This window comes from Gopherus flavomarginatus, chromosome 15 (genome assembly GCF_025201925.1).
Source record: "Gopherus flavomarginatus isolate rGopFla2 chromosome 15, rGopFla2.mat.asm, whole genome shotgun sequence".
Taxonomy (NCBI): Eukaryota; Metazoa; Chordata; order Testudines; family Testudinidae; genus Gopherus; species Gopherus flavomarginatus.
Genome location: NC_066631.1, coordinates 14,633,606 through 14,657,741, shown reverse-complemented (window position 1 = coordinate 14,657,741; position 24,136 = coordinate 14,633,606). Strand labels below are relative to the sequence as shown.

At 38.2% G+C, this 24,136-nt stretch overlaps 1 protein-coding gene across 2 annotated transcripts in view; it reads left to right on the top strand.

Annotated features, from left to right (window-relative positions):
• DGCR2 (DiGeorge syndrome critical region gene 2) overlaps positions 1 to 24,136 on the top strand; it is a 64,009-nt gene that overhangs the window by 18,687 nt on the left and 21,186 nt on the right. For both annotated transcript variants that reach the window (XM_050923992.1, XM_050923991.1), the window contains 6 exons: positions 6,667 to 6,789; positions 12,307 to 12,432; positions 15,941 to 16,151; positions 17,266 to 17,342; positions 22,060 to 22,236; positions 23,521 to 23,724. In XM_050923992.1, the coding sequence (XP_050779949.1) occupies positions 6,667 to 6,789; positions 12,307 to 12,432; positions 15,941 to 16,151; positions 17,266 to 17,342; positions 22,060 to 22,236; positions 23,521 to 23,724 (918 nt within the window). The remainder of the gene's footprint in view (positions 1 to 6,666; positions 6,790 to 12,306; positions 12,433 to 15,940; positions 16,152 to 17,265; positions 17,343 to 22,059; positions 22,237 to 23,520; positions 23,725 to 24,136) is intronic.

Sequence of the window (24,136 nt, the reverse complement as noted above, 5' to 3'; positions counted from 1 at the left end):
TTTACCCGCTTGTAAAAGATATTCTACTTAATAAGGGTTGTTGAGGCTTGATGTTTAAAAAGTATTGTCTTTATACAGTCCCTTTATTCAGTGTCCTGAAGGCATCTTATGTATGTGTGATTTTTGTGCTTCATGTTTTTCAAATCTATTTCCACATCCTCAGAATTAAGGGAAAACCAAACACGCATGAACCTTCTGTGTTGTTAGTAAATTCAAACTAAAAATGTCTGTTAAAACTGTTTCCCTGCTATTTTTGTCTTTTTGAGGACAAATGTCATCAGAAATCCATCCAAAACAATTTAAGCTACTTCCTACATTTCATGTTATAGCACAGTGATTATGTGTTTGACCCTGATAAGAAAAAGGATCCTGCAAGAACAATAATCATGCTTGTGAGGTCACACAACATTTTGGCACATACCCTAGCCCTAGCCCTAGCCCAAAGATGTCTGTCAGATTAAGGTTTTTTTTTTTACAACTAAATCTTCCCAAAGCAAACTAAAACAGCAAGCCCTACATACAAAAATCTCTCCTATATTCATCCTGACACTATTCTTATCTCCTTCCAAAGAAGTCTGCAAGCTCTCTTCCTGGGTTTAATGACCTATCAGCACTGCTAAAGTAGTGCTTAGCCCAGGAGTGGGCAAACTTCTTGGTCTGAGGGCCACATTGGGGTTGCGAAATGGTATGGCGGGCTGGGTAGGGAAGGCTGTGCCCCCCAAACAGCCTGCCCTCTGCCCCCTTCAGAACTCTTGATCTGTCCAACCTCCCCGCCGCTCCTTGTCCCCTGACTGACCCCTTGCCCCTAACCACTCCCCTGGGACTCCCCCCATCCACCACTCCCCCCCTCCCCTCCTGGTCCCTTTCGGAATGTGGCCCTGCAACCGTAGGCGGAGAACTCGGAAGAGAAACGGCGGTTTCCCCTTCAAAGCGCTATTTCTTTCTGGCCAATTGTGCAGCCTCCCAGTACTCCTCCTGAGTCCTCCCCCTGCCCCCCGCGAGCTGAGGCTGCGGGGGAGGGGGGACAGCAGGGTAGGGGCCGGGGCTGGCCGGGAGCTCGGGCTGAGCAGGATGGCCCTCCAGGCTGGAGTTTGCCCACCTCTGGCTTAGCCCCAAAGGAGAGGAAACAGTAGACTCCTTCAGCTAGAAGTCCAATCTGGTCCACTTTGGCTGGAGGTTTGTGGAAGATGAGGTTTTTAAACGTGTAAAATATTGGGTTAGAGTTGGTATGTAGAAATGCCACTTGTGTGAAGGGGGAGATCCACAAGACAGACAGCCTGGGTATTTCTGTGCTGTCTATACTGGTGTTTGTACATCACAAATGCGTTCTCCATATTTCTTAGTTAACAAAGGGACTTGAAGAAATTCCTTGATACTGTGCACTTGCTTCTTGAGATAAAGCACTTTTTCTACATATAGGCTTTGTTTGTAATCTCCAACAAGATATTAAATGCAAAATACATTTTTTCTACTTGAATGGTGGAAAGTATTACTTCTGAAAACCAGCAAACGTCTTTAACCAGTTTTGCATTTTACTGAGCACTCTGCATTGATCTGTAAAGAAGGGAGAATTGAGAGGAATAGGGGGAAGTAGTGCAGAAGAGATTTTTCTAATATTACCATAATTATCCAAGATACAGTATCAATAATATGCATATTTGGTATTTCAGTCTTGCTATATTTGGTTTCCCCAGCGTAAGCACAGTTTTATTTGTTTTCTGAAGACAAGTAAAATATCTAGTGTCCCTCCTCCCACCGTTCTTAGTAATCATTATCGGGTTGCATGCAAATACGTAAGGGATGAGAGGGATCGGTTGTTTGAGAAATCACATAAACAAACTGGTTTTAAAAGTGTGCAGTGATTAAATATGTGCAACTAGAGCAATTCAAATGTTGTGACAGCTGCTACCATGTCTTCAGAAGAACCTCTGTATGATGTAGGATATGTAGGCATAATCTCCTAATATGACCTAATGTAGCTGAATCAATGTGTTCCATACATGCTAGGCATAATTACCTTTTACAGAAGCTCTGGGTGGTCAAAATGTTGCACTTCTCTTTGCTAATGCTAATTATTCTTCAGAGGTGCAAGGGAGTCTTATTATATTACATTTCTGGTGAATTATTGCCCTGGCCTTTGCAGCAAGGGACTAGGATTCCCTGAAGCATTATTTAGTTTTGTGCTGTTATGACCTAGAAATAGGCTGTCAGTCAGATAGGATTCTTGATTTGAATTAGTACTTACACCTTGCATGTATGCCTTGCTTTTAAATTCTAACTTTGGAGCAAGTGTTCAGTTTCCCATTGGTTCAGTATCTTCTTAGAAAATATTCAGTCTGTGCAACCAATTCATTCTGAGTCTTGGCTTGGTACTGAACATGGTATATAGCACTGTACATTGGAAAGCGTGTGTGTAAAAATGGAGAGAAAGTCAACCTAAGTGCAGAAACGTAAGCTGCAGTGCTAACAAATTCTCTTGTAATTTTTTGGGTTATTTTCTTTAATTCAATAAAAACATTTTTACCAATAAGTTATGAGACAGTCCTTCAAATTACATAATACTATAGACAAAGTACATATTGATGCCTGCAGCTAAGATTGTCCAAAAGTTTTAATTCTAGAGGATTGTAGATGTTCGTAAGTCTTTTTTTTTCCCCCCACCTCCCCTTTTTGGGTTCAGAAATGTCACATTTGATTTCAGCACCAAAGCAAACTTTCTTTAGAAAAATAGAGTTAAGATGTTTGAGACTGCCTCCTGGAAGGAAATGCCCTTTTCCCATTTTAAAAACTATATATGCAGTATTTAGTACCCTTATTTTGAACACTTGCTCTGTCATTTCAGTGGTATTTACTAGAAACTTGGAATTTGGCATGGCTTTAACTGCTAGGTCACAGATATATCTCTTAGTGGTTTAGTGGAGATTGGTTGTGGTTTGTCACTATTGTAAGGATTTAAGAAGTCCACTTCTTAGACCATTCACTGATTGTATTTTTATCAGTTATTGTTTCCACCCTGCACAGAAGTGTGAATGTAAAGAAACTTTTTATGGAGTCTTACCTTCTTTCATATGGTGAAGGCACATAGGTAAAGGAGTTAAGACACCCTATGGAGGATGGAGCTCGGTCAGTGCAGGGATGGATTATGTATAGTAATGTTTGAAGTATGGGCACACTTCAGAAAGTGAAGATACAGATATTTCAAAGCTTTCATTTGGACAGTATTGTCCAAATTGCATAGTGAATCAGGCAGTTCTGTGTGTTTAATGATAAGATCACTTTTTTTTTTTTTAACTTCAAAATGTAGGGAAACAAGGGTTCAGAGTTAAGACTGACAGGAACCTAATTTTTGGCATTTCCAGAGAATGCTTCACTTTTTAGTCTGTGTTCCTTTAATATAATTTCTTTGTATGGAATCGAATCATATTACAATTCCTGCTTTTCAGTTTGAAGCATTTTGTTATGTGGCATTGGTAGTGTGCCTGGCATTTGGAGAAAATATTCATTGATACATTCCGTTGATTATTCTAAACTTACTTTGTTTTTAAAAATTCTCTACTTAGGCTTCTGAAATGTAGACTCGTGTGATTAAAAATAGTCTAATGTGGGAGGTATTGACACTGGGAAGATAGAGATGGCATGTAGTTTGCAATCACTTACCTTTCTTGCTTGAATATGTAAAATAGAGCTCAAATGAATAATCAAGGCAGCATTATATAAACCTAATTATTTAGTGCATTTACAATCCATATGAGGCTGTAATTCCATTGAGTATTTCTGTTGACCTCATAAACTGCTTGAGCATTGCTTAAGTAGTTTAATGCTACTAATGACAATATCCTTTTATCTTGGCCTCAAGTGTATAATTGTGCATAAAATAGTAACGCTTTGGTTGTTAGCTGTTAGTATTGTCATTTTGCTCCTTCTACTCCTGTCATTGCATCCCTTTTTGCCTCTACAACCGCTCCCATGCGGTGTCCTATAACCCTCATTCTGTTGTTTCTGCAAGTCAGACAGAGATTTCTCTTGTTAGTGCGGCAGAATATCTTAATTTACATCCCGCACGTGTGGTTTGCATTTAAAGGAAAGTACTCAAGAATGAAATAAATATATATAAAAACTGATGTGATAAAGTACAAATTAAATTCTGCCACAGCTGCAGATTAAGAGTGATAGAAACTTGTGGCTGGCCAGAATGTAAAGAGTTTTTTTTTTTAATTTAATTTCTGCAGCATTTCCACTCACAAAATTACCATCGTATCAATGCAATGCCACATTTGCAATGGCAACAAGATTTTTCTGGCATCAGCACTAAAATGATGAAATAAATGTCAGTAACTTAGAGAAGTGTGGACATAGTACCATAAACTTATGAATAGGAATATTTGGAAGTTTCAGTCCTACTGCTTACATTAACTGGATTTTTCAAATGTGACCATTGTGATTTTTAAACCAGAAGGTTTTTGAGATTATCTAAGCTTCACCTTTCCTCCCAGCTCCTCCTTTTTTGAGACCAGTTGGTACTTACTATAGTTATATTCTGAAAAACTTAGTTTTCATTCTCACTTTTCTCAGTATTTGCATTATTTCTTTGTTGGAAGTGGTTCATGCATTGTTTTTGGATTGTTGGGTATGTTCACGTTAAATAAAATTCTGTAAATGGGTCAGAAGTGTCTTGCCTGTTTGTACCATATGTTGTTGTCAGTTGTAGTCTAGCAGGTCTGTCTGAGTTCTTAGCTATTTTGTGACCTGAGTGTTCATTCTGCGTAGGTGGTGTGTTAAGAAGAGGATATGCCTATTTTTATTTTCTAGCTCTAATGTGAACATTCCTGTGCTCTGTAAGGTAAAGTAATACTTATAAAGAAACCATTAAACTTTGGTATGCTGTAGGATTTATCCACAAGTATCTAAAGTTAGTCTGCCTTGATTTGTGTTTAGTTTGGAAGTATACATTTCAGTAAGAAAGCAACAAAAAACATATTAAACCTTATTTAATTTAAAAACAAACTTCATTAAGATGGAGCTCAGGTTGAGAATGCATGTTGATAATTGAAGGTTTAAAAAAATAAGGATTTTGTATCTTAAATTAAAGTCACATAAAATGTCCTTGTAAATCTACACATTTCAGAGTTAAGATAAGGTGTTTTTGTTTGGATTTTGGGTTTTCTGTGCCTGAAATTGTGAAAGTATGGAAATGCAGCTGTTCTCCAACCTAGATAAACTAGGAGAATTCTAGTTCACTAATAGGAAAACAGAGATGTTAAGTTATGTATAATATAGGAGATTGAGAGGCATATAGTCGCCTTCTTTGAGAGATTTGAATTGCAGTGACAGATGGACTCCTGGTGATATGAAGGTGAGTCCACTGAGGTTAGTGACATCTTACAGTCAGATGAACAGCTCTAAACTCAGCTTTAGACTGAGTCATTTGTATTGATAGATCTCTTTGCAAAATATTTCAAGGAAAATTGAAAGAGCAGCAGAATTCTTATGCTGTGGTATTTGATAGAAGGGAATGATTAGAGCTTTGGAAGTTTTTATTTCTATAATAGTTATTTTTAAGGGCAGCAAAACCATGATGTGAAATAGTGTAAATATGCTCATGTAGGTAGTTTCATTTAAAGGCTGTACTTCTGTAGAAATTTCACAAAGGGTATCCTAGTAAATTATGAAGACAAACGTGGATATGAAAGCTAGTTCACAGTGTGTCCACGTGTTCAGAACTGCAAATTAGATAGGAAATTGTAAATGCATTGATCTTGTTGTACATACGGCTTGGTAATAGTAATTTGGAATGTGTAGTGTCTCGGTAGGTATAACTAGCTTTAAAAAAAAAAATTACCATAATAAGCTCTTTATTAATCACTGGTTCTAAAAACCAAATAAGTATTCTAAAAAGTGGTAATTCAAAAAATGAGCAAACTTTAGGATAATGTGCATTCATAGATAGCTAGAAGGGCTCTCTTAATCTGTAACTGGTATTGGAAACGTTCTGATAGACTAAGATCTGTGGACTTTTAAATTTTTTTTTAACTCTGTTTTTCAAAGCACCAACTATTTGGGAATACCTGTAAGGAGTGGAAATAAGGATGCACTCTGTGATCTCACTTGGGTGTGTGGGGGGGAATAATATCACTTAATTTCAGATGATGCTTTTGTTCTGATGTTATCAGCATATTTTCATAAATCGATGTACAGAAGGTTGGGGAATTGCTCTAATCAGTTTGCATGTCCTTCCTAGAATGAAGAAAAATACTGATCTCTGAGAATACTGAAATTAAAAATATAGGGTTAGAACTTCAGTTGGATTAAATTAGAGAGTTCAGTTGATTTTCATTGGGTCTACCTATGCCTGCATGGACCATCTGAGGATCTGGCCTGTAAATTTTACATGTGGCTTTAAAATGTTGACAGCTTCAGTATAATTCTCTTGCTATAAAGCTGTCTGATAAAGTGTTTCCTCAAGTGGTAGTCTGGGCAAAGAAAGTCCTGTTAATCTTCCCCTTTAAAACAGGGAGACAGTATGAATTAGAGATCTTATTGAAGGGCCAAGTTGCTTAAATATTGTCTGTAGTGTGCGTAGTGGTGGACAATTAGTTTCTGACATAGCCTTATTCAGAATAGAATATATCTCTTTAGGGGGAAAAACTTTCCTTTTTGTTTCCATAGAGCTCCGCTGTACCCCAGGGCAGTTTGCATGTCGCAGTGGTACCATCCAATGCATCCCTTTGAACTGGCAGTGTGATGGATGGCCCACCTGTGAGGATGAGAGTGATGAAGTTGACTGTCCAGGTAAGTAGAACTAAAAAAATTCTGTTCTTTGTATGGCTACTTTGTGTGGCAGTGTTATGCTTCAGGTTCAAACAGATGTCACTGTGGGAGGACACTAATACATTTGGTAAAGGATGTTCCTTATGATAAACCTTGACTAGGCTTTGCTTTTCAGCTTATACAGTAACATCACAAGCAATTTTTCATTGATTAGGTTACACTTCCGTTCTTGCAACCTATATGTAGGTATTCTAAATGTGAAACGAGTTGCTAGACTGTGTTAATTCTTCAGGGACAGGAAAAACTGCCTTTTACAGTGGAATCAAACAGATACCCTTATCAGCAGTTGAATTCTAAACTTGTCTCTTGCCCTTAAAAATGTACCACAAAGAAATTGGATTGAGGCACACTGTTGGACAGTGTGGGGGAAGTTGCCCTGTTGCTCCCTATGCTGTGCTGTTCAATTACATAAACAGAACACGTCAGTCCAGGAAGCAATCAAACTGTTATTTTTTGCCCTCAAACTTGCATAGGGTCATTTTTCAAGAGCTGATCACCCATCAGCTCCATTATTCTAAGTGGGAACAGCTGTGCATTGGTCTCTGAATATTTGGCCTCGGTTGCGACTAAACACTCTTGGAAATCTGGCCAGTACAATTTAAGATAATTTTAAAACAGCAGGAAATGCCCAAGGCTTTCTTTTGGGATAGCAAAGTAGAAATCTGGAAATGACAACTAGAATTAAATTGCAGCATGGGTTAGATTTTTAAGTCGGGGTCTTTAGAGGGACTCAAACTACACTGAAGTATTACAGTTTTTAAGTTCATTCTCTGTTTGAACTAATAAATCAGAACTGTTGAGCATCTAGTGAACTCCTTTGGGCTGCCAAGCTGCATTCTGAATTCTGGGCCGGAGAGTTAGTTATTTTTACAGTATTTCCAATACCTGCAATAGAGTAAGTATTTTATAGGAACAGTCTCTGCCAAACTTTGCTCATTTCTTACATCCTTTACATATCTGTATAGAGCACACTTTGTGTGGATTTCATGAGCCTGACCTCCATAAATCCAGAGCTTGTGTCTTAGCTAGCCTCTATGCAGCTATCTTGCATATTGTGTTCAGGGTTTTACTTGAAAAAAATTCATGCTATGCATATGGCTAAATGGGGAAATCAGTCTCGTTAGGGTTAACATTTTGTCATATGTAGCAGATTTGCTGTGTGGAATAGTTCTTACTGGAAAGCATTTCAGCTTTCAATTGAAGGAAGGATTTATGAAAATGTGGGGTAAATATCTCCTATTCACCGTAAACTTAAGATGGTTACTCATGCTATCATAATTGCTCTTTAATATGGAAAGAAGCTTTACAGATACGGAAATGGGAGGACTGTTGGACTGCTGTAGCAGTCCAGAGTCTGGAAATTACTATGTAAATTGCATAACCAACAAAGGTTAATGAAAGGTAATCAGATTCTTGTCGTCTCGGTGTGAATGCACACTGTGATGACTTGTTAGTATGGGATATTTCCCTTTCCAAAGGTCAATGAAAGGCCATTAAAGCTATATCAATGGTTCTCAAACTTTTGTCCTGGTGACCCCTTTGACATAGCCTCTAAGTGCAACTCTTCTCTCCTCCCCTTATAAATTAAAAACATGTTTTTATATATTTAACACTGTTATAAATGCTGGAGGCAAAGCAGGGTTTGGGGTGGAGCGGATAGCTCATAACCCCCCATTTAATAACCTTTCGACCCCCAGTTTGAGAACCCCTGAGCTATATCATATTGCCTGCCTATTTCTTTTAGGGCTTGGTTTTATTCATGTTAGCAACAAAACTCCCATTCACCCCAAGAGGAGTTGAATCGTGCCTGAAATGGAACTTTCCCAATAAATCCAGTATGTTCTGAGTTTAGCAGTTGTCCCACAAGCAGCAAGTTCCTTTCGCTAGCAGCAGTTCCAATCTTTTTTTTTCTTCAAAACCCATTATGTCAATAAATGGTTAATAGCCATTAACCAGTCAGGATAAGTATACAGGATGCATATTTTTGTTAGTGAGCTGTAATATTTGTCTTTCAAAAGCCAGTGTTAAATTGAATAGCCTTTTTGTCTATAACATCCCATTTTCCCTCTATCTTCCTTCCCTAAAATACAGATTTATTTTTAAGATAGAATTCTTTTCAATTCCAAACTTCAGTTTTAAGCTCTGGTATGTAGAAATACTTACTTTTTTCTTCCATACTCTTGCATAAATATTAGTGGAATCTTTGCATCTCTGTTTGTCCTTGATCCATGGCTCTAGTAGAATAAAGCCCTTTGACTGCTGATTCTGTCTGCATACTAGAAATTATTGGGTGGATTTACGCAGCACGTGCTTGCAACTCCTTTCTGCTTTAGCCTTGGAGTCACATTAAATAATTCTTTTCTGATCCTTATTGGGAGTAATAGATTTGAAAATAATTCATGTTGAAACAGTATTTGCTGTAAAATTTGTAGTAAATAAGGTCATATCTATTAAGGCCTTTACCACTTTAGTGAGTTTCAAGTAGTAAATTCTTGGTTGTTATTAACAACCAAGTTTCTACTTCTAGCTACTTGCAGTTTAAACTTTGATGTAAATGATAAGAATCTAAGAATGCCAATACATATTCAGAGATAGCAGTAGTTGTGCTTTTCCACCATCACCCTCTGTAATTGTACAAATAAGAGCTGAGAACTTCGATATTTTTCTTACTCTTTGGATTCCCCAATTTCTTTTTTGCCACTAAAAGAGCTCAACTGTGTGGATCAACTTTTTGTTCAGTAATGAGAATAGTGGGAGTGAGCAGATAAGCAGCCAGAATTGTGCAGAATGTCTTCAGTTCATTCTGCTTATACTTTATGTAACGTAATAAAATAAAATCTGTTCATGGACAGGGAATGGATGTCCGACATTTTCCAAATCTTCTCAACAGCAGTTGCTTCAAGCGACTGTAGTTGAAAATCATCTCCATCTCTTTCTGTTTTCTACAGCACCTATCACTGGAGTAAGCAGTGCAGAGTTAACAGTTTGTGTGCTCTGACTGTTAACATTTAAACTCTTGTGATCAGACACTGTATCACAGCCCTTCTGTATAACTTCATCTTCACCCTGAACTAATTACCCTATAATAAGGCTTTTTCCAAGGGCCCTTGGTCAGGAGACCTCAATGTTTCAAGATGCTCTCCAACAGAACTTTGCAGACCCAGGAATGGAACCATAATCCAACTGGTAACAAGGTATCTGTGCTGAACCCAGTAATCTAGGAGCAACATCTTTGAGAGGAAACTGTGTTGATCTCATCCAACATCCACTCAATTTCTTTTCGTAACATGACCTTTTGTGAGTCTATAGGAAGAACATATGTGGTCCTGCACTCCTTTCCACCCACCCCTCTTCACAGAAAAACTCCTAGATACAGTCAGCGAAAGATATGGCCAGCATTAAATCTTTATAAACGTAATCATTTAGCAGTAGTCTTATTGCTGTGAACTCAAGCCTTTTGAAATTTATTCTTCTGACTTGGTTCTCATGAAAGCTTAAAATACACGTGCACCATGTGTGACCTGAATTAGTTGTCCCATGATGTTAAGTAATGTTACCCAATAGGAATTTATTTGCATAATGTCTGGGCTAAATTTATTTAATGTCTTCTGCACAATGAAAGTAGAAAACAGGTAAAAAACCACTTACAACTGGAAGTATTTAAAAAAAAAAATTGTTGGTTTAATTTTAGGCCCAAAAGGCAGTTAATCTTGAGATGATGTAGTTCCCCTCCCACCTCCACTATAAAGGAGAATTGGAAACTTTATTATCCAGTAGGTTGTTCTGTGCAGTTAAAACTGTCTTGTTGGACAAAACAGCTGGAGAGTGTGAGCATGTGTATGCTTTAAAAACAATAACCTTAAAAACCCCAATAGCTACTGCATTTCCCCGCAGATGAGCACATTAGCAGCTCATGTACAGAAACCAGCAACCTTTTATGGAAATCGCATACAGAACTCTACATTAAAAGAATGTTTAGGTCACAAAATCTAGCACTCAAATTAGTAAATGCCAGAATGTAGGTTGCCTTTTGTGTATGCATTGAGATGGTTAATTACATGATTACTATTTTTTTCCACAGGAAGTCGGTCTCATTCAGCACATCAGAGGGAGGGTGTTTGCTGAATGAGCAGCTATTAAATAGCTTCATCCTCCATTGTGCTGTCCGAGGACTCCTTTATTGCACACTGTTCAAATCCTGCTCTGAACATAATTAGTAATTTCCTTCAGGAACTGTTCTGTAGCACTTATCATTATAATATTGGAGTTACCTATCAGCAGTTTAGCCGTACTTGCTTATTTACACCATTTTATCTTGTGATATAGGTTCACTCCTGGTTAGTTGCTCGTGCAGAGACTTTTAGGCCTTTGGCCTCAGTTAATTCTTCAAGGCTATTGTCTTACAGACTTGAGGCCTGTAGGCTTTTGCGCTACCGCTTTAATTCATACCTGTAGGCCAGGGATCAGCAACCTTTCAGAAGCGGTGTGCTGAATCTTAATTTATTCACTCTAATTTAAGGTTTTGTGTGCCAATAATACATTTTAACATTTTTAGAGGGTCTTTCTGTAAGTCTATGATATATAACTAAACTGTTGTATATAAATAAATTAGGTTTTTAAAATGTTTAAGAAGTTTCATTTAAAATTAAATTAAAATGCAGAGCCCACCCGGACCAGTGGCCAGGACCCAGGCAGTGTGAGTGCCACTGAAAATCAGCTTGCATGCCGCCTTCGGCACGCATGCCATAGGTTGCCTACCCCTGCTATAGGCTATTGTCCAGGGTTTCTCAAACTGGGGTCATCGCTTGTGTAGGGAAAGCTTCTGGTGGGCCGGGTCGTTTTTTGTACCTGCCCTGTCTGCAGATCCGGCTGATCGCGGCTTCCACTGCCGCGGTTCGCCACTGCAGGCAAATGGGGGCTGCTGAAAGCGGCTGCCAGTAAGTCCCTCGATAAGTGGAAAAGTGTTAGCCTGTTCTCTGGAGATTTCCTTGACAACCATCTTAATTTTGTCAAATACGTTTTTCAAAAACTTTTTCAAACCTATGGAACAGAGCTCTCGAATAACCACACTCTTGTGACTGACAAACTGAGCAGCAGGAGCGTGGACTGTTCTATGCAAAGAAGAATAGATAAAATCTGGGAATGACACATCTGCTGGAACAGCTAAAACTGCTGCATGTCAAGCTCTGTGCTGCATTTATTGAAACTCTGCCACAAATATTTAGCTTTATTAGCAAGACTCATGTAACAGTTTGGCTCTTTTCCATGGTAGGTGTTTCACATTGGCATCGTCTGTATAGTTTGTGTGTGTGTCTTCTTACAGGCAACTACAGTACAAATGAAATATACACTTACTTTTGTCACTTTTTTTTTATTCTTTTGTCTGTCTTGAATTCAAACCTGGAGAGACATTCATGAAAGAGTTTACCTTTGGCTAAATGAAAAACTGCCTTGCATGTGTGTTTCTTTTCTCTTTAGGCTTGACAGGGGACCAACGATCTTATCATGGGAAAGAAAACGTGGATTCCAGGCACAATCGAGGAAGAGGAGGAGACACAACCCGCTTTCACACTGTCAATGTGGCACAGCCTGTCCGGTTTAGCAGTAAGTTGCAGACTGGGGAACCTGGTTCAAATTCCTAGAAGTCAGTTCACAAAATTAGGCCATTTCCTCTCAAGGCAAAGACTTTATACTTCAGGATGCAGGATTTTCTTCAAATATTAAGAGTGGTTCCAGAGCTAGTAGACAGTAAAATGTCCAAGGACTCTAACTTTTTTTCAAGTTGTCATTAAATTGCATGCTTTTCTTGAACTAAAGTGCTCTGAAGAGCATACATGCCAGAGATCTAAATATTTGTATGCTACCCTTTTGATAAGGTTATTTGTAACACTGGTATATATAACATGGTAATTATGAATTGTTTCTTAAAGCAATTCTAATGACATGGTAGATTGAGAATGGAACCCTAAAATACATCTTTTGTACTTGTGTTTTATTGGTGCTAATATATTAATATAGAATAGTACTTCAAAAAAGTGGTTTTGTGAAAAAAGTTGGTTTTCTCTTATAAATTATGGGCTTCAATTTTTCTGGGCTACTTTGTCTTCAGTTGGAAGTATGGGTCTTCAGCGGGTGTGAAAATCTGGTCTTTTTTTCGTCTTGAGAGACTAGTTTCAGCACAGAAGCATTCTTTTTAAACCAGTGCCCCAGTGTTACAAATACTTATGCACGTGCTTTAAGTAAAGCACACTAGTAGTTCAATTGCCTCATTCAGGGTAAGGTCAGGGGCTCACATTTATAAGTGGAGACTAAAACCGTACTACTTTGAGTATTGCTCTAGAAAAATGGTGGGGTAAAAATTAGACCTAAGTCATTCACGTTTAATACTTTAAATTTTCAACAGAGAGTTCCTAGGGAAGTAATTTAATTTTTAAGAAAACTCTGAACTATAATAGTAGTTTGTCTGATAGTATGAGTGTTAGCCTTTAAGAAAAAATGTTCTGGAGAAATAAAGCACTTTGGAAATTTTCCACCTCTCATCCCTCTAAAGGAGAAAAAAAACAATTTAATGATCACTTTAACCTGTCTTTTCTCAGCTGTCATGACTATATGCCAACCTTGGCACAGGTGCTCTTTACTTAACCTTGATGATGATGATGATGATAACTAGGCTGATGTACTTGCCAGTTAGAAAACGACCCAGTCTTATACAGTATTCCAATTTACCAAAACTTTTTGCATGGCTGTTTTAGCCTAGGTCTTTAATCCCTAGCATTCTTATTGTGACAGACTAAACTAAAAGCCGATACGTAGGATCGGAAAATTCAAAGAAGTAAGCCTTTAAGAATTTCTTTTATTGGAAGCAAGATGCAGAAAAATGTTGCTTCACCGTTTAATATGCTATTTAAAATAAAATCCCTTTTGACTAGAGTAGAGAACTCTCCTACCCTATGCTGAAATGACTAGTGTTGAACTTCTTAAATGCTGCTTTTTGGGTGGGATTAATGCAATTTCTGGATAATGGTTAAGTAAAGTTGAAGATCTAGATTCCAGCAGGAGAACTAGTCCGTAACGTGTGTGGTGGTGACTTTACACAGAATGCATATTCTGTAGAATGAGGAATTTCATTGATAAGTGGGTAAGGGGACGGGTGTTGAAAGCAGTAGTGAAATTTTTCAACCATTCTTTCATGGTTCTGATCGGTCTTTATTTTTTATAGTATTGTTATAAACAGAAGCTGTGTCACAGAGGCAGACATCTAACACAAGCCAAAATTGAAATAAACGTTTCACTAAGATTAAAGAAAATCGAACAGATTTTTAAAATATATTTTATAAAAGTTGTTATGGACTTAACTAGTTTGGGTAAATTATTGATTTTTGAAATTGCTTAATTCTTTTATAACTAATTGGTGTGGAAGTAGTTCTGGTGTCTATAACTTAATATGCCATGTAATCCAGTGTGTTGGCAGACCATTCTATCTGTTCTTACACCACACAAACCGCTGTGGTAGCACGTTGTCTCTGAAATGTAACAGCAAATAATCATCAAGGAAACCTTATTTTATAGAAAAGCTGTAGTTGAAGTAGTAAGTGGTAACTGTGTTAACCCACTGAATAAAACTTTTCCTCTCTTCCTTGAAAGCAAGCTGTTGATCATGCACTTCTTAAAAATAAATCAGGCAGAAGAGGTGTACTAAGATTTGAATATTTAAACATGATTTATCAGGTCATGGATTCAGTTACGCTATACTACCTATGTGTCTGTCTCAGTGAACTCCGCATAAATGTGACTCCTCAAATCCTGGTTACTTCATTTTTGTACTTGGGTCAATAATATGGTATTGCATGCAACTTGTATTTATTTTTTCATTCAAAGCATTTGAATGATTCCAGATTAGTCAGATTTTTATTTGTTTAAGACATTAAGTAATTCCAGAGACGTGGGTTGGAAGATCACAAAAGGACTTCAGAGCTGTAAAAACTTTGATAATTCTCTAGCATGTGAAAAATGAATATTCCACTTTGTTGAATTTTAACAAATTTAGAAAGAACTTGGGTATGGTAAATAGTTGTATTATTTCACTGCTTTGATAGAGATCACTGTAATTCCAAAGAATTTTTTTGGGATCCTTTTGGTTGTTATGCACAGAGACGAGATAAATGCTCCAGCAAGAGTTAAATAACTGTTGGGGTTACTGTGCTGTGGCAAGTGTTGCAAAATTCATGTTGCCTTGCTTCCAGTCCATACCAAATGCAACAGCTAAAATAATCTTTCTTCCTGTTAACTCTGATTGTGCTCTCTATCTAAGTCCGCCACTGGATGCTCATCCACTCCAGTAGTGCCAGATGTTTGTGGAAGAAATGGACATTCACATTTCCATGCTTTCTTCTGCTCTTCACCTTACTTATAAATTGCCCTCCTTGAAATAATCCAGAATACCTTCTTCATATCCTTCTTAAAGACCCACTTCTGCTGTGATGTCTACAAGAAATGTAACTGGTTACTAGTGGCTGTGTTTTTAGTGACAATACAGGAGCATGGATACTATTTGCTTAACATTTTCATAGTAAAAGAAGGAAAAACCTTTGGAAGAATCAGGTTGTGCATGTTGCTGACTTATGTAACTGCATGATCATATCATTGTTTTCCTCCTGCTCCCCACTTTTTCTTCCTACTGTTTATTACACTTGTTGCTGCTTGTTTCAAATTAGACTAAGATCTTCAGGGCAGTTATGGGGAGTGTGATCAGGTCTTTATTTATGTTTGGTGTTCTGCATGGTAGAGCCACTAACCTGATCAGGGCCTTTGAGGGCTATGACAGTTCAAGTGAGAAGTAGTGAAAAGTAAATCATGTTTAAATGAAATCCCAGAAAGACAAGTTTTTGTCAAGAAACTTTTTCATCAGGAAATGTCACCATACTCTTCAATGCATGTCATCTCATAGTTGTGGGGTGGATTTTAGACTGTGTGTGTGTGTGTGTGTGTGTGTAGTGTTCTGTAAATGTTTATAATTATATACTGGCCTATTTAACTATTAGGTATATGTTGTCTCAAGTTAAGATCCTAATTTTGGGGGATGGTTTTCCCTTCTATTCTCCATGTTTCCTAGGAAAGTGCCCAACAGGATGGCATCACTATGAGGGCACAGCCAGTTGTTACAGGGTTTATTTAAATGGAGAGAACTACTGGGATGCTGTGCAGACATGTCAGAGAGTGAATGGATCGCTGGCCACTTTTACCACAGATCAGGAGCTGAGGTTCATCCTGGCACAGGAGTGGGACCTCGAAGAGAGAGCCTTTGGAAGGAAGGACCAACGTAGGTGAGTCAGAAGGAAAAATAACCATTTCATATTGGATTAAAGTGATTTTTATGTGAATTAACAAATAACTGCTAATGTTGTGCAAACTGAATAGTTCACTTTGCTTAGAATTTAATAAAAATTGATTTAAATTAAGTGACTCAGTAGCTTAGCAGTCAGAATGCTAACAGCCAGTTGTCATCAGGTTTATATTTTAACCAGCATTAACGAATAACCCGCAAACTTCATATGATTGCTTGCAGTCAAATTAAATAACTTTTTTCAGTCTGAATGTCTTTGCATCGCTGAACAGAAAACAACTGTAGCAAGAATGAATTATTTTAGTGCGGTGTGCATAATGCTGAGGTTTTCCGTGAAGTACTGGGAGAGTTCTAGTTTTCTCTAAACATTTAAACTGAACGTTGAAGTTTACTGGCAATAAAAGACCAGTAACACTGACAACGTTGCTAGCGTGAGATAGGAATGAAAAGGGCCATTCTGAGAAAAATCTCTGAACATCTTATCTAGTTTAGTTTGAGGTGAGGATGTTCTCAGCTGTTCTGTTTGAGAGAGGACTACTCCCCCCAAAATATAATTACTTAAAAAATAGAATTACCATTATTTTTATCCATGATCTTTCATCAGTTCTTTGCTGTGTTGTCCTGTCACCAGTACTCTTTTGTTACTGTTGCTTCTTCTGATTCTACTTCAGCATCAGACAGGAAATGCATTTGACAGACATTAACATGCGATGTAGTAAGTTGTATTTGCGGTACTTCCATGTAATTGTGGCTTCAAGATGTTTCAGTGCTATCACAGTAACAAAATTATGAGCTTGATCTTTGTGTGTAGTTTTAAAATCACAACATAACATATATCAATATAATAAATACTGATATCTATATAATATTATGAATCCCTTTTTAAAAAGAAGATACTGTTGGTGAATATATTCCCAAAATATGGACTTGAAATATAGCAATGTAAAGCATTAAAATATTTTAGGTCAATTTAAAAATGGAAAAAGAGGAAATTTAGTAGTAAAGTTCTGTATTACTTGTTGTTTTTATGGTAGTATTTTTTCCCCTCTTGCTTTTGGGAATCGTTTAAAAATGCCTATTTTTTAATTATCTAGGTTCTGGGTTGGATATCAGTATGTCATAACCAACCGAAATCGTTCTCTAGGAGGTCACTGGGAGGTGGCTTATAAAGGTAAGTTTCTGAAACTAGATGCTAACTTCCATGCAGCTTACTTAAAATTAAAGCTAGTTAAACATAAGCTCAAAACCAGGGCTGCCCAGAGCGGGTTCAGGCTCTGGTGAAAAAAATTTTTCGGGTCCCCCAGCAAGGGCGGACCAGCTTAACAAGGCTGAGGAAGCTGGGCCCTGGGCCCCCTTCTGCACTGCCGGGACCCGGTAACTTGTACTGGCTTCTCCCCCACCCCAGCTGCCTTGCTCAAAACAGCTATCCTCAAGCATGAATGTAATCTATAAAGATAGTTTCTTTCAAGGGGAGAGAAGTTGCTGTAATTCAAAGTGAGAACGGCTTAACAACATAAATTAGAATGCCTATGGTAACTACCCTTTAGTTTAGGCTTTAGAAATTTCCTGGTTCTAAATGACTGCAAAATATAATAGAATGAAAGATTTCTATCCTGTGTGGGAGTTTCCTTTGAGAAAGAGGAGAACTAAATTTGGCTGAATTTTATAGTTCCATATACTGGGGGTTAATCTTATTTACCGACTCTCCATAAAAAACATTGTAGTCTGTGGGAAACCACTTTGTAGAATAAGTAGGTTTAGCTGAGATAAGGTAAGCTCGTGGTTTCAGTGTAAAAAGAAAAAAAACACTGAAATGCATGGGTATTGCTTTCTTTCATTTTGTAATCTGACCACATTTTTGGAAGAGCCACTCAATTCTCCATATACCTGTGAAAGTATTTCTACCTCTTTTTTAGTGCTCAGATGTTAATCAGAAGCTGTTTGCAGCAGGCTCAGTGGTAACAAAAAGTAAACAACTGAATAGTTGTTTAGTTTATTAGCCCTGGAAATTCCAAGATTAAATTTTGAGCAATCTCAGAGTTTTAAATCTGCAGTGTCACCAATGTGAATGTTACATAAAAGTAATCGACAGTTTAATTTCCCACATCTCCATAAAAATTAACAGGTATCATAAATAGGTAGGTATTGAAATAGAAGGTGTCTATACCAGAATGAGTGTCAAAATTGTTTCACGTTGGTGTTTTGAAGTGGGTCTAATTTGTATGGGCCAGAATTTTCCATATGGCAGGTATCATTTGGTTCCTCTGATACACTGAAGTTGAAATAACTCTTAACTCAGCGACACTATCCCCCGTTTCTTGTTCTAGTGTAATTTTCAACTTGTTTGAAATGGAGATTGAAATATTTGCATTTATACCTTCTCCAGAACAAAGATAAAGCACATTGACTCATGGGTACAAGGAAGCTTGCACCTACGTTACACTATTTATACCCAGACAGAAAGCTTCAGTGTGCAAGGCTGTCAGTTTACAGCTCTAATAGCTGTAAATCTTTTTTTTTTTAAATGTAAAAGAAAACTATTCTGAAATGCGGATGTACAGTGTTGTCTAGATTATAGTTTGTCTCCCTTAGTTTATCCAACTGAACCAATGCTCTACCAGTGCAGGACTGCCAAGCTGATTGACTGTCAAAAGCAGCTGTACTCTGAAAAGTGAACGTAGGCCTTTTTGGTTCTGTTTTTTAAACCACCCTGGATGTTTGCTGCAGTAATGTTCAGATCAAATATGTCCAGTACAGCAAAGCATTTCAGCATGAGTCGTTCCATTAAAGTCAATGAGTCTACTTGTTTGTGTAGAATTAAGCACGTGCTTAAATGCTCTGCTGGACTGGTGCCTTGACATGAGGAAAAACAAGCTTTCTGACAGGCAGTGCTGCAAAGTCACCTTTAAATCTAAAAGTCAATCTGCCTTATTTCCTTCTCAGGCATCACTTTTGGCAATAGAGGATGTGCAGGGTAAATTCTGCACTCATACCCGCATAACTCCATTGTGTGCAAACCGATTGTACATAAACATAACTTAGAGCAGAATTTGACCAATCAGAACTTGGTTAACAGTTCAGTTGATGTGAAAGAATTAGTAGCAATGGGGTAGCCACCGTCCACAGTATACAGAACATCCCCTCAGTTGTCCCTGCCCCTGCCAGCATGATTTTGCACAGTGCACGCAAGGTCATGCTGCACTGAGGATGCCGTTTTACCACATGTGCCACCTGACCTCTGGTGTGACCTCATACACATCATGCATTTGACGTCACACATTTGAAGGTGAGGTGGCGTGTTCTGCAAAATGGCATCCTCTGTGCATGATACCAGACAAAACCACATCCAGTTTTCTGATAGAACTGGGCAGGGGACAACCCATACAAAATCAGGACAGTCCAGCTTAAAACCAGGCAATTGGCCTGCCTCAGTAACATAGAGCTCAACTGTTTCACAGTAACATTGACTTTACAGTGTCATCAGGAATTGAAGTACTTAAACCTATTTTTGCCACGAAAGTGAGCAGCTCTGACTCTGAATATTCATAGAGCACTTCTCTGTTTAAGCCAGGAGTGCCACTTTCACAGTTGTTTTAGAAGAATAGAGTGTCACTTCAGAGTTTCTTCAGGGGGAAAAATTGCAAACTCTTTTTATATTAAATTCATGGATCTTGATGGACAAAAAGTATCATAAATTATCAGTTAACCTATAAAACCTAGGGAAAAGACAGATCTCTATTTCTCATGAAGGGAATGTCATTACTCTTTACTGAGAAGCTGACTGCACTACCATCTGCTGGTGAAACTATTTAGAGCAGTTATAACTTTATTTTTTTTCTTAATGTATACCATTTAATAGTTAATGTTACAATTCTAACTGCTCATTTGTCAGATGATGGCATCAATTCATGTTTTCTTGATGTCTTTGCCTCTTTCTTTAAGAAAGTTTATTAAAATTAGACTATGGGGAAAAGTTTCAAAAGTACCTAAGTCCCATTTTGAAAATTCAGCATTTAGCTACTTTTGAAATTTTTGCTCCATGATAATTCTGTATAGTTTGGTGGATGGACTCTCTTCTTTGGAGATAGCAGTAGACATCCTAGTTTAATAAATGAAATCTCTCCCATCAGGTCAAACACTACTTCAGCAGGCTGTCGGAGGTTCATTTTGTCATTTAACCATATGATGTGTGGGAGTCTGGGCATTAAGACCAACATTCTCAAGCCTGGGTACCTTATGTTGGCCTCCTAAATCCATATGCACTGGCCTAATTTTTTTTCACAGCTGCTGACCCTGGAAGTCAATGGAAGGGTCCAAGTGCCCAATAACTTTTTGAATATCAGGCCACTTACGCTTGATTGTCTAAATATTAATTTAGACACCTTAACTTTAGGCACTTAAGTTTGAAATTTTTGATCCTGTTAGTTTTGGTATTCAGAGACTGAGCAAGATTGTTTTGAACAACATTTGTCTTAATTAGCATGCAGTGTCAGTAGCCCAAATTATGACGGGTACTAACACGGAATTTGTTTACCCAATTGTAGTTACTGTGTAACTTATTTTTTTTTACCAATTGATTTTTTTCCTTGCCTTCATGTTGTTTACTGCCATTCATTTGTTGATTTTTACCTGAGTTGGTTAAACAGTTTAGGAAGGTTATGCTGAACAAGAAGTAGGACTGAGTGGACTTGTAGGCAATGAAGTTTTACGTTGTTTTGACTGCAGTTATGTAACACAAAAAATCTACCTTTTTAAAGTTGCACGTTCACGACAAAGAGATTGCACTATAGTACTTGTATGACGTGAATTGAAAAATACTATTTGTCGTTTTTACAGTGCAAGTAATTGTAATAAAAAATGTACACTTTGATTTCAATTACAACGTAGAATATAATATATATGAAAATGTAGAAAAACATCCCAAATATATTTAATCAGTTTTAATTGCACTGTTAAACGGAATACTGACTAAAATTTATTAATTACATTTAATTATTATGAGTTAATTGCAATTAGACAGCCCTAATTAGTATATTTAAACTGCGCTCTCAGCAATTTTTTCATAGATTTTGAAAGGAATTATTATAGATGGGTAAGTATAATCCCCATTTTACAGGTAGGGTAGCTGTGGCACAAAGACCTTGAATTATGTGCATGATGTCTCTTGCAGTCAGTGGCATTGAGAAATAGAGTCCAGGAATGTTCACTCCATGCATTGTGCTCAATCCACTAATCCACAGCTGCCCCTCATGCCCGAAGACATACACTAATGTGGGAAAATGAGATTACCTTGTGTAACCCTATGTTTTTCAGGCCTGGCTGTTGGAACCCATCACAGTTGCTGTGGGTGGGAGAAATAAAGATGCCGGTTAATGACTCCAGAGGGCCATTACAGCACTGAGAGATCAATCCAGACATGGTCAAGAAAGCACAATGGTGCCATTTCCCTAGCTACGCTCTGGGCAGCTTAAGAGCTGTCAGATCTCTCACTTGGGATTTCTCCATGAGGATGGAATCCTCAGCTAACCAAACCAGCACTGCAGGGTGGGCTGGGGCAAAGCAGCTGCATTAGGATCAGGATCTGTCCATGTTCAGAACAAGATTACATAGGTATATAAAATGACATTTTGGCACCTTAAACAACATGGTTTATAGTGTAGCGACAGCAGCCTTTCCTCTTAACAAACACCTTTTATCTAGGGAGACAGCAATTTGTCTTCCTGTTCCTCCCAACTCCCTTCCACCTCAAGGAGCATTGCTAAAATTAAAGGATAGTCGCCTTGTACTAGAAGTTGGCTGTGCATGGAGTAAATGATACTCTAGCGAGCTTTTCTAAAGCTCTCATAAACCTGCAGGCTGCTCACACCAATAATAAATTCTCACCCTAGGTTCCTCAGAAGTATTCTTGCCCCCAGATCCTATCTTTGGTACGGCAATGTCTGAAAACGAAAACGTTCTTTGTGCCCAGCTTCAGTGTTTCCATTTACCCACCCTTCGGCACCATGGTTTACACAGCTGGTATGCTGAAAACTGCTATGAGAAATCTTCGTTCCTCTGCAAAAGGAGTAAGTTGTAATACAGTGCAGATAATTGAATGCAAATGTTTGTGCAGATGACTTATAAACACACAGAGCTCTGAGTAGAAGTCTGTTTTGTCCTTTGTGCCTCTTGTCCTGCACCAATGAATTTCAAACATCTGCAAAAGTTCTCTGAATTAGTTACCTGTTTAAGTGAAGAATTAACCATAAGTTGCCAGTTAGAGAAAAAACGATTAAAGCATTTGAATGTAAAGAAGTAAGGCTTTCCTTCTAACAGTAACCCTTATTCCCTCTCTTAAGCTGTGTAAAGTCATCTCTTTAGAGGGATGCCCCTGCTTTGCAATCTTTTCAGATGGTATTGAAGATGGATGGTATTAGTGGCCCTTTTTGGGAGAAAAGTTAGATCATCTTGAGCTGTTGTTGAAATCTGACTTTGTTCTAAAGGAAACAGAATAAGATTAACTCTCACAGAAAGGGAGGAGAAACGTAACTTCTATCTCTGCTTTTTATTGCTTGCACTCTAGGTGCTGAGGAATTGCAGACACTGCTCATGGTCTTGACTGCTACTCCTGAGATGTGTCAAACTTCTAACATCTGACTGTTTTAAGGCACTGTTTTTAGCTTGGCTTTCTGGTCACTGGTTCTAAGCACAGTGTTTCAGTGGCTGGAGTTGTCTTGTCCAGCTAAGCAGACTGTTAATAGACAGAAGGCGAAAGACAGGAAAGAGGGGGGAGAGAGAGAAGATGGGGAAGAAAAATAATACATTAGGGAAGGAATGACAGCAGAAATTGAAGACTTGCATCCTAGGTGGTCAGAATTTAGCCAAAGCTGGTGGAGGTGGTAATACTGTCTGACTTGGTCTGATGAAGGCATCATTCAGGATCAGTACAGCAAAGGGCTCAAAAGTGGCATTTACGGATCCTAGGAGATGGCAGAAGCAGAAATCTACTTGCCCTGCTATTTCTTTCAATGACCCTTAGGTAAGAAATGTCTAAAAGACTGACAACTACGTCCTATTAACATTGGCTTCAATTATTTAAAAAAAAAACAAAACCCCAAACAACCTTGCATGTCTAGAATCTTTCAGCTTTCTGTCATGCCAGCCCATGGTATTACCATAACCCTTGAGGATTGCTTTTCACAGTTCTCTTAATGTAAACAATCCAGTTTGTACTTGTCTTTTCATTTCCAGCTTTTGCTTATTTTTAAGCAATTTTACATACAGGTTGAGTTGGGTGGCTGTTATTCTGGCAGGAAGAGCTGCACATACAATTTCTTTTGGTGAGGTGTTGATACACATTTCTGTTCCAGGCCAGACCTGTGTTGATATCAAAGACAACATTGTTGATGAAGGCTACTATTTTACCCCAAAAGGGGATGACCCCTGTTTGAGCTGTACCTGTCACAATGGGGAACCGGAGATGTGTGTGGCAGCCCTCTGTGAACGGCCCCAGGGTTGTCAGCAGTATCGCAAAGATCCAAAGGAGTGTTGCAAATTTACATGTTTAGACCCAGGTAAATGTTTTAAATTGCATATTTTCGGCTGAGTGACATGAGATCTAACGCTCAACTTGATGGCTTCTTTGTAACATGATAACTTTTTGGAATGCTATTTCCCATCAATTACCACATTCCAGGGAAGGTTCTAGGTATCAGTGGGCACAAACCTCCTTATTTTGGTGCAAATTTGGAAGACAGGAAAAGCCTGACTTGCAGGAAAAGCAGGCTCCCACTCTGCCTGGTGCTGCAGGCAGAGGAATGGCTCCTGTGGCCCGCTGCTACATACAGGTACAGGTCAGAGGCAGCCACTTGACTTGTAGGGTGGATTGGGGAGTACAGGTGGTGGAGGAAGGAAGTAGGGAAGTGGTGGTGGTGGGGATCTTTAGGGGAAGCAGGGATATGGAAGGGAGTGGACTTGGTGACTGGT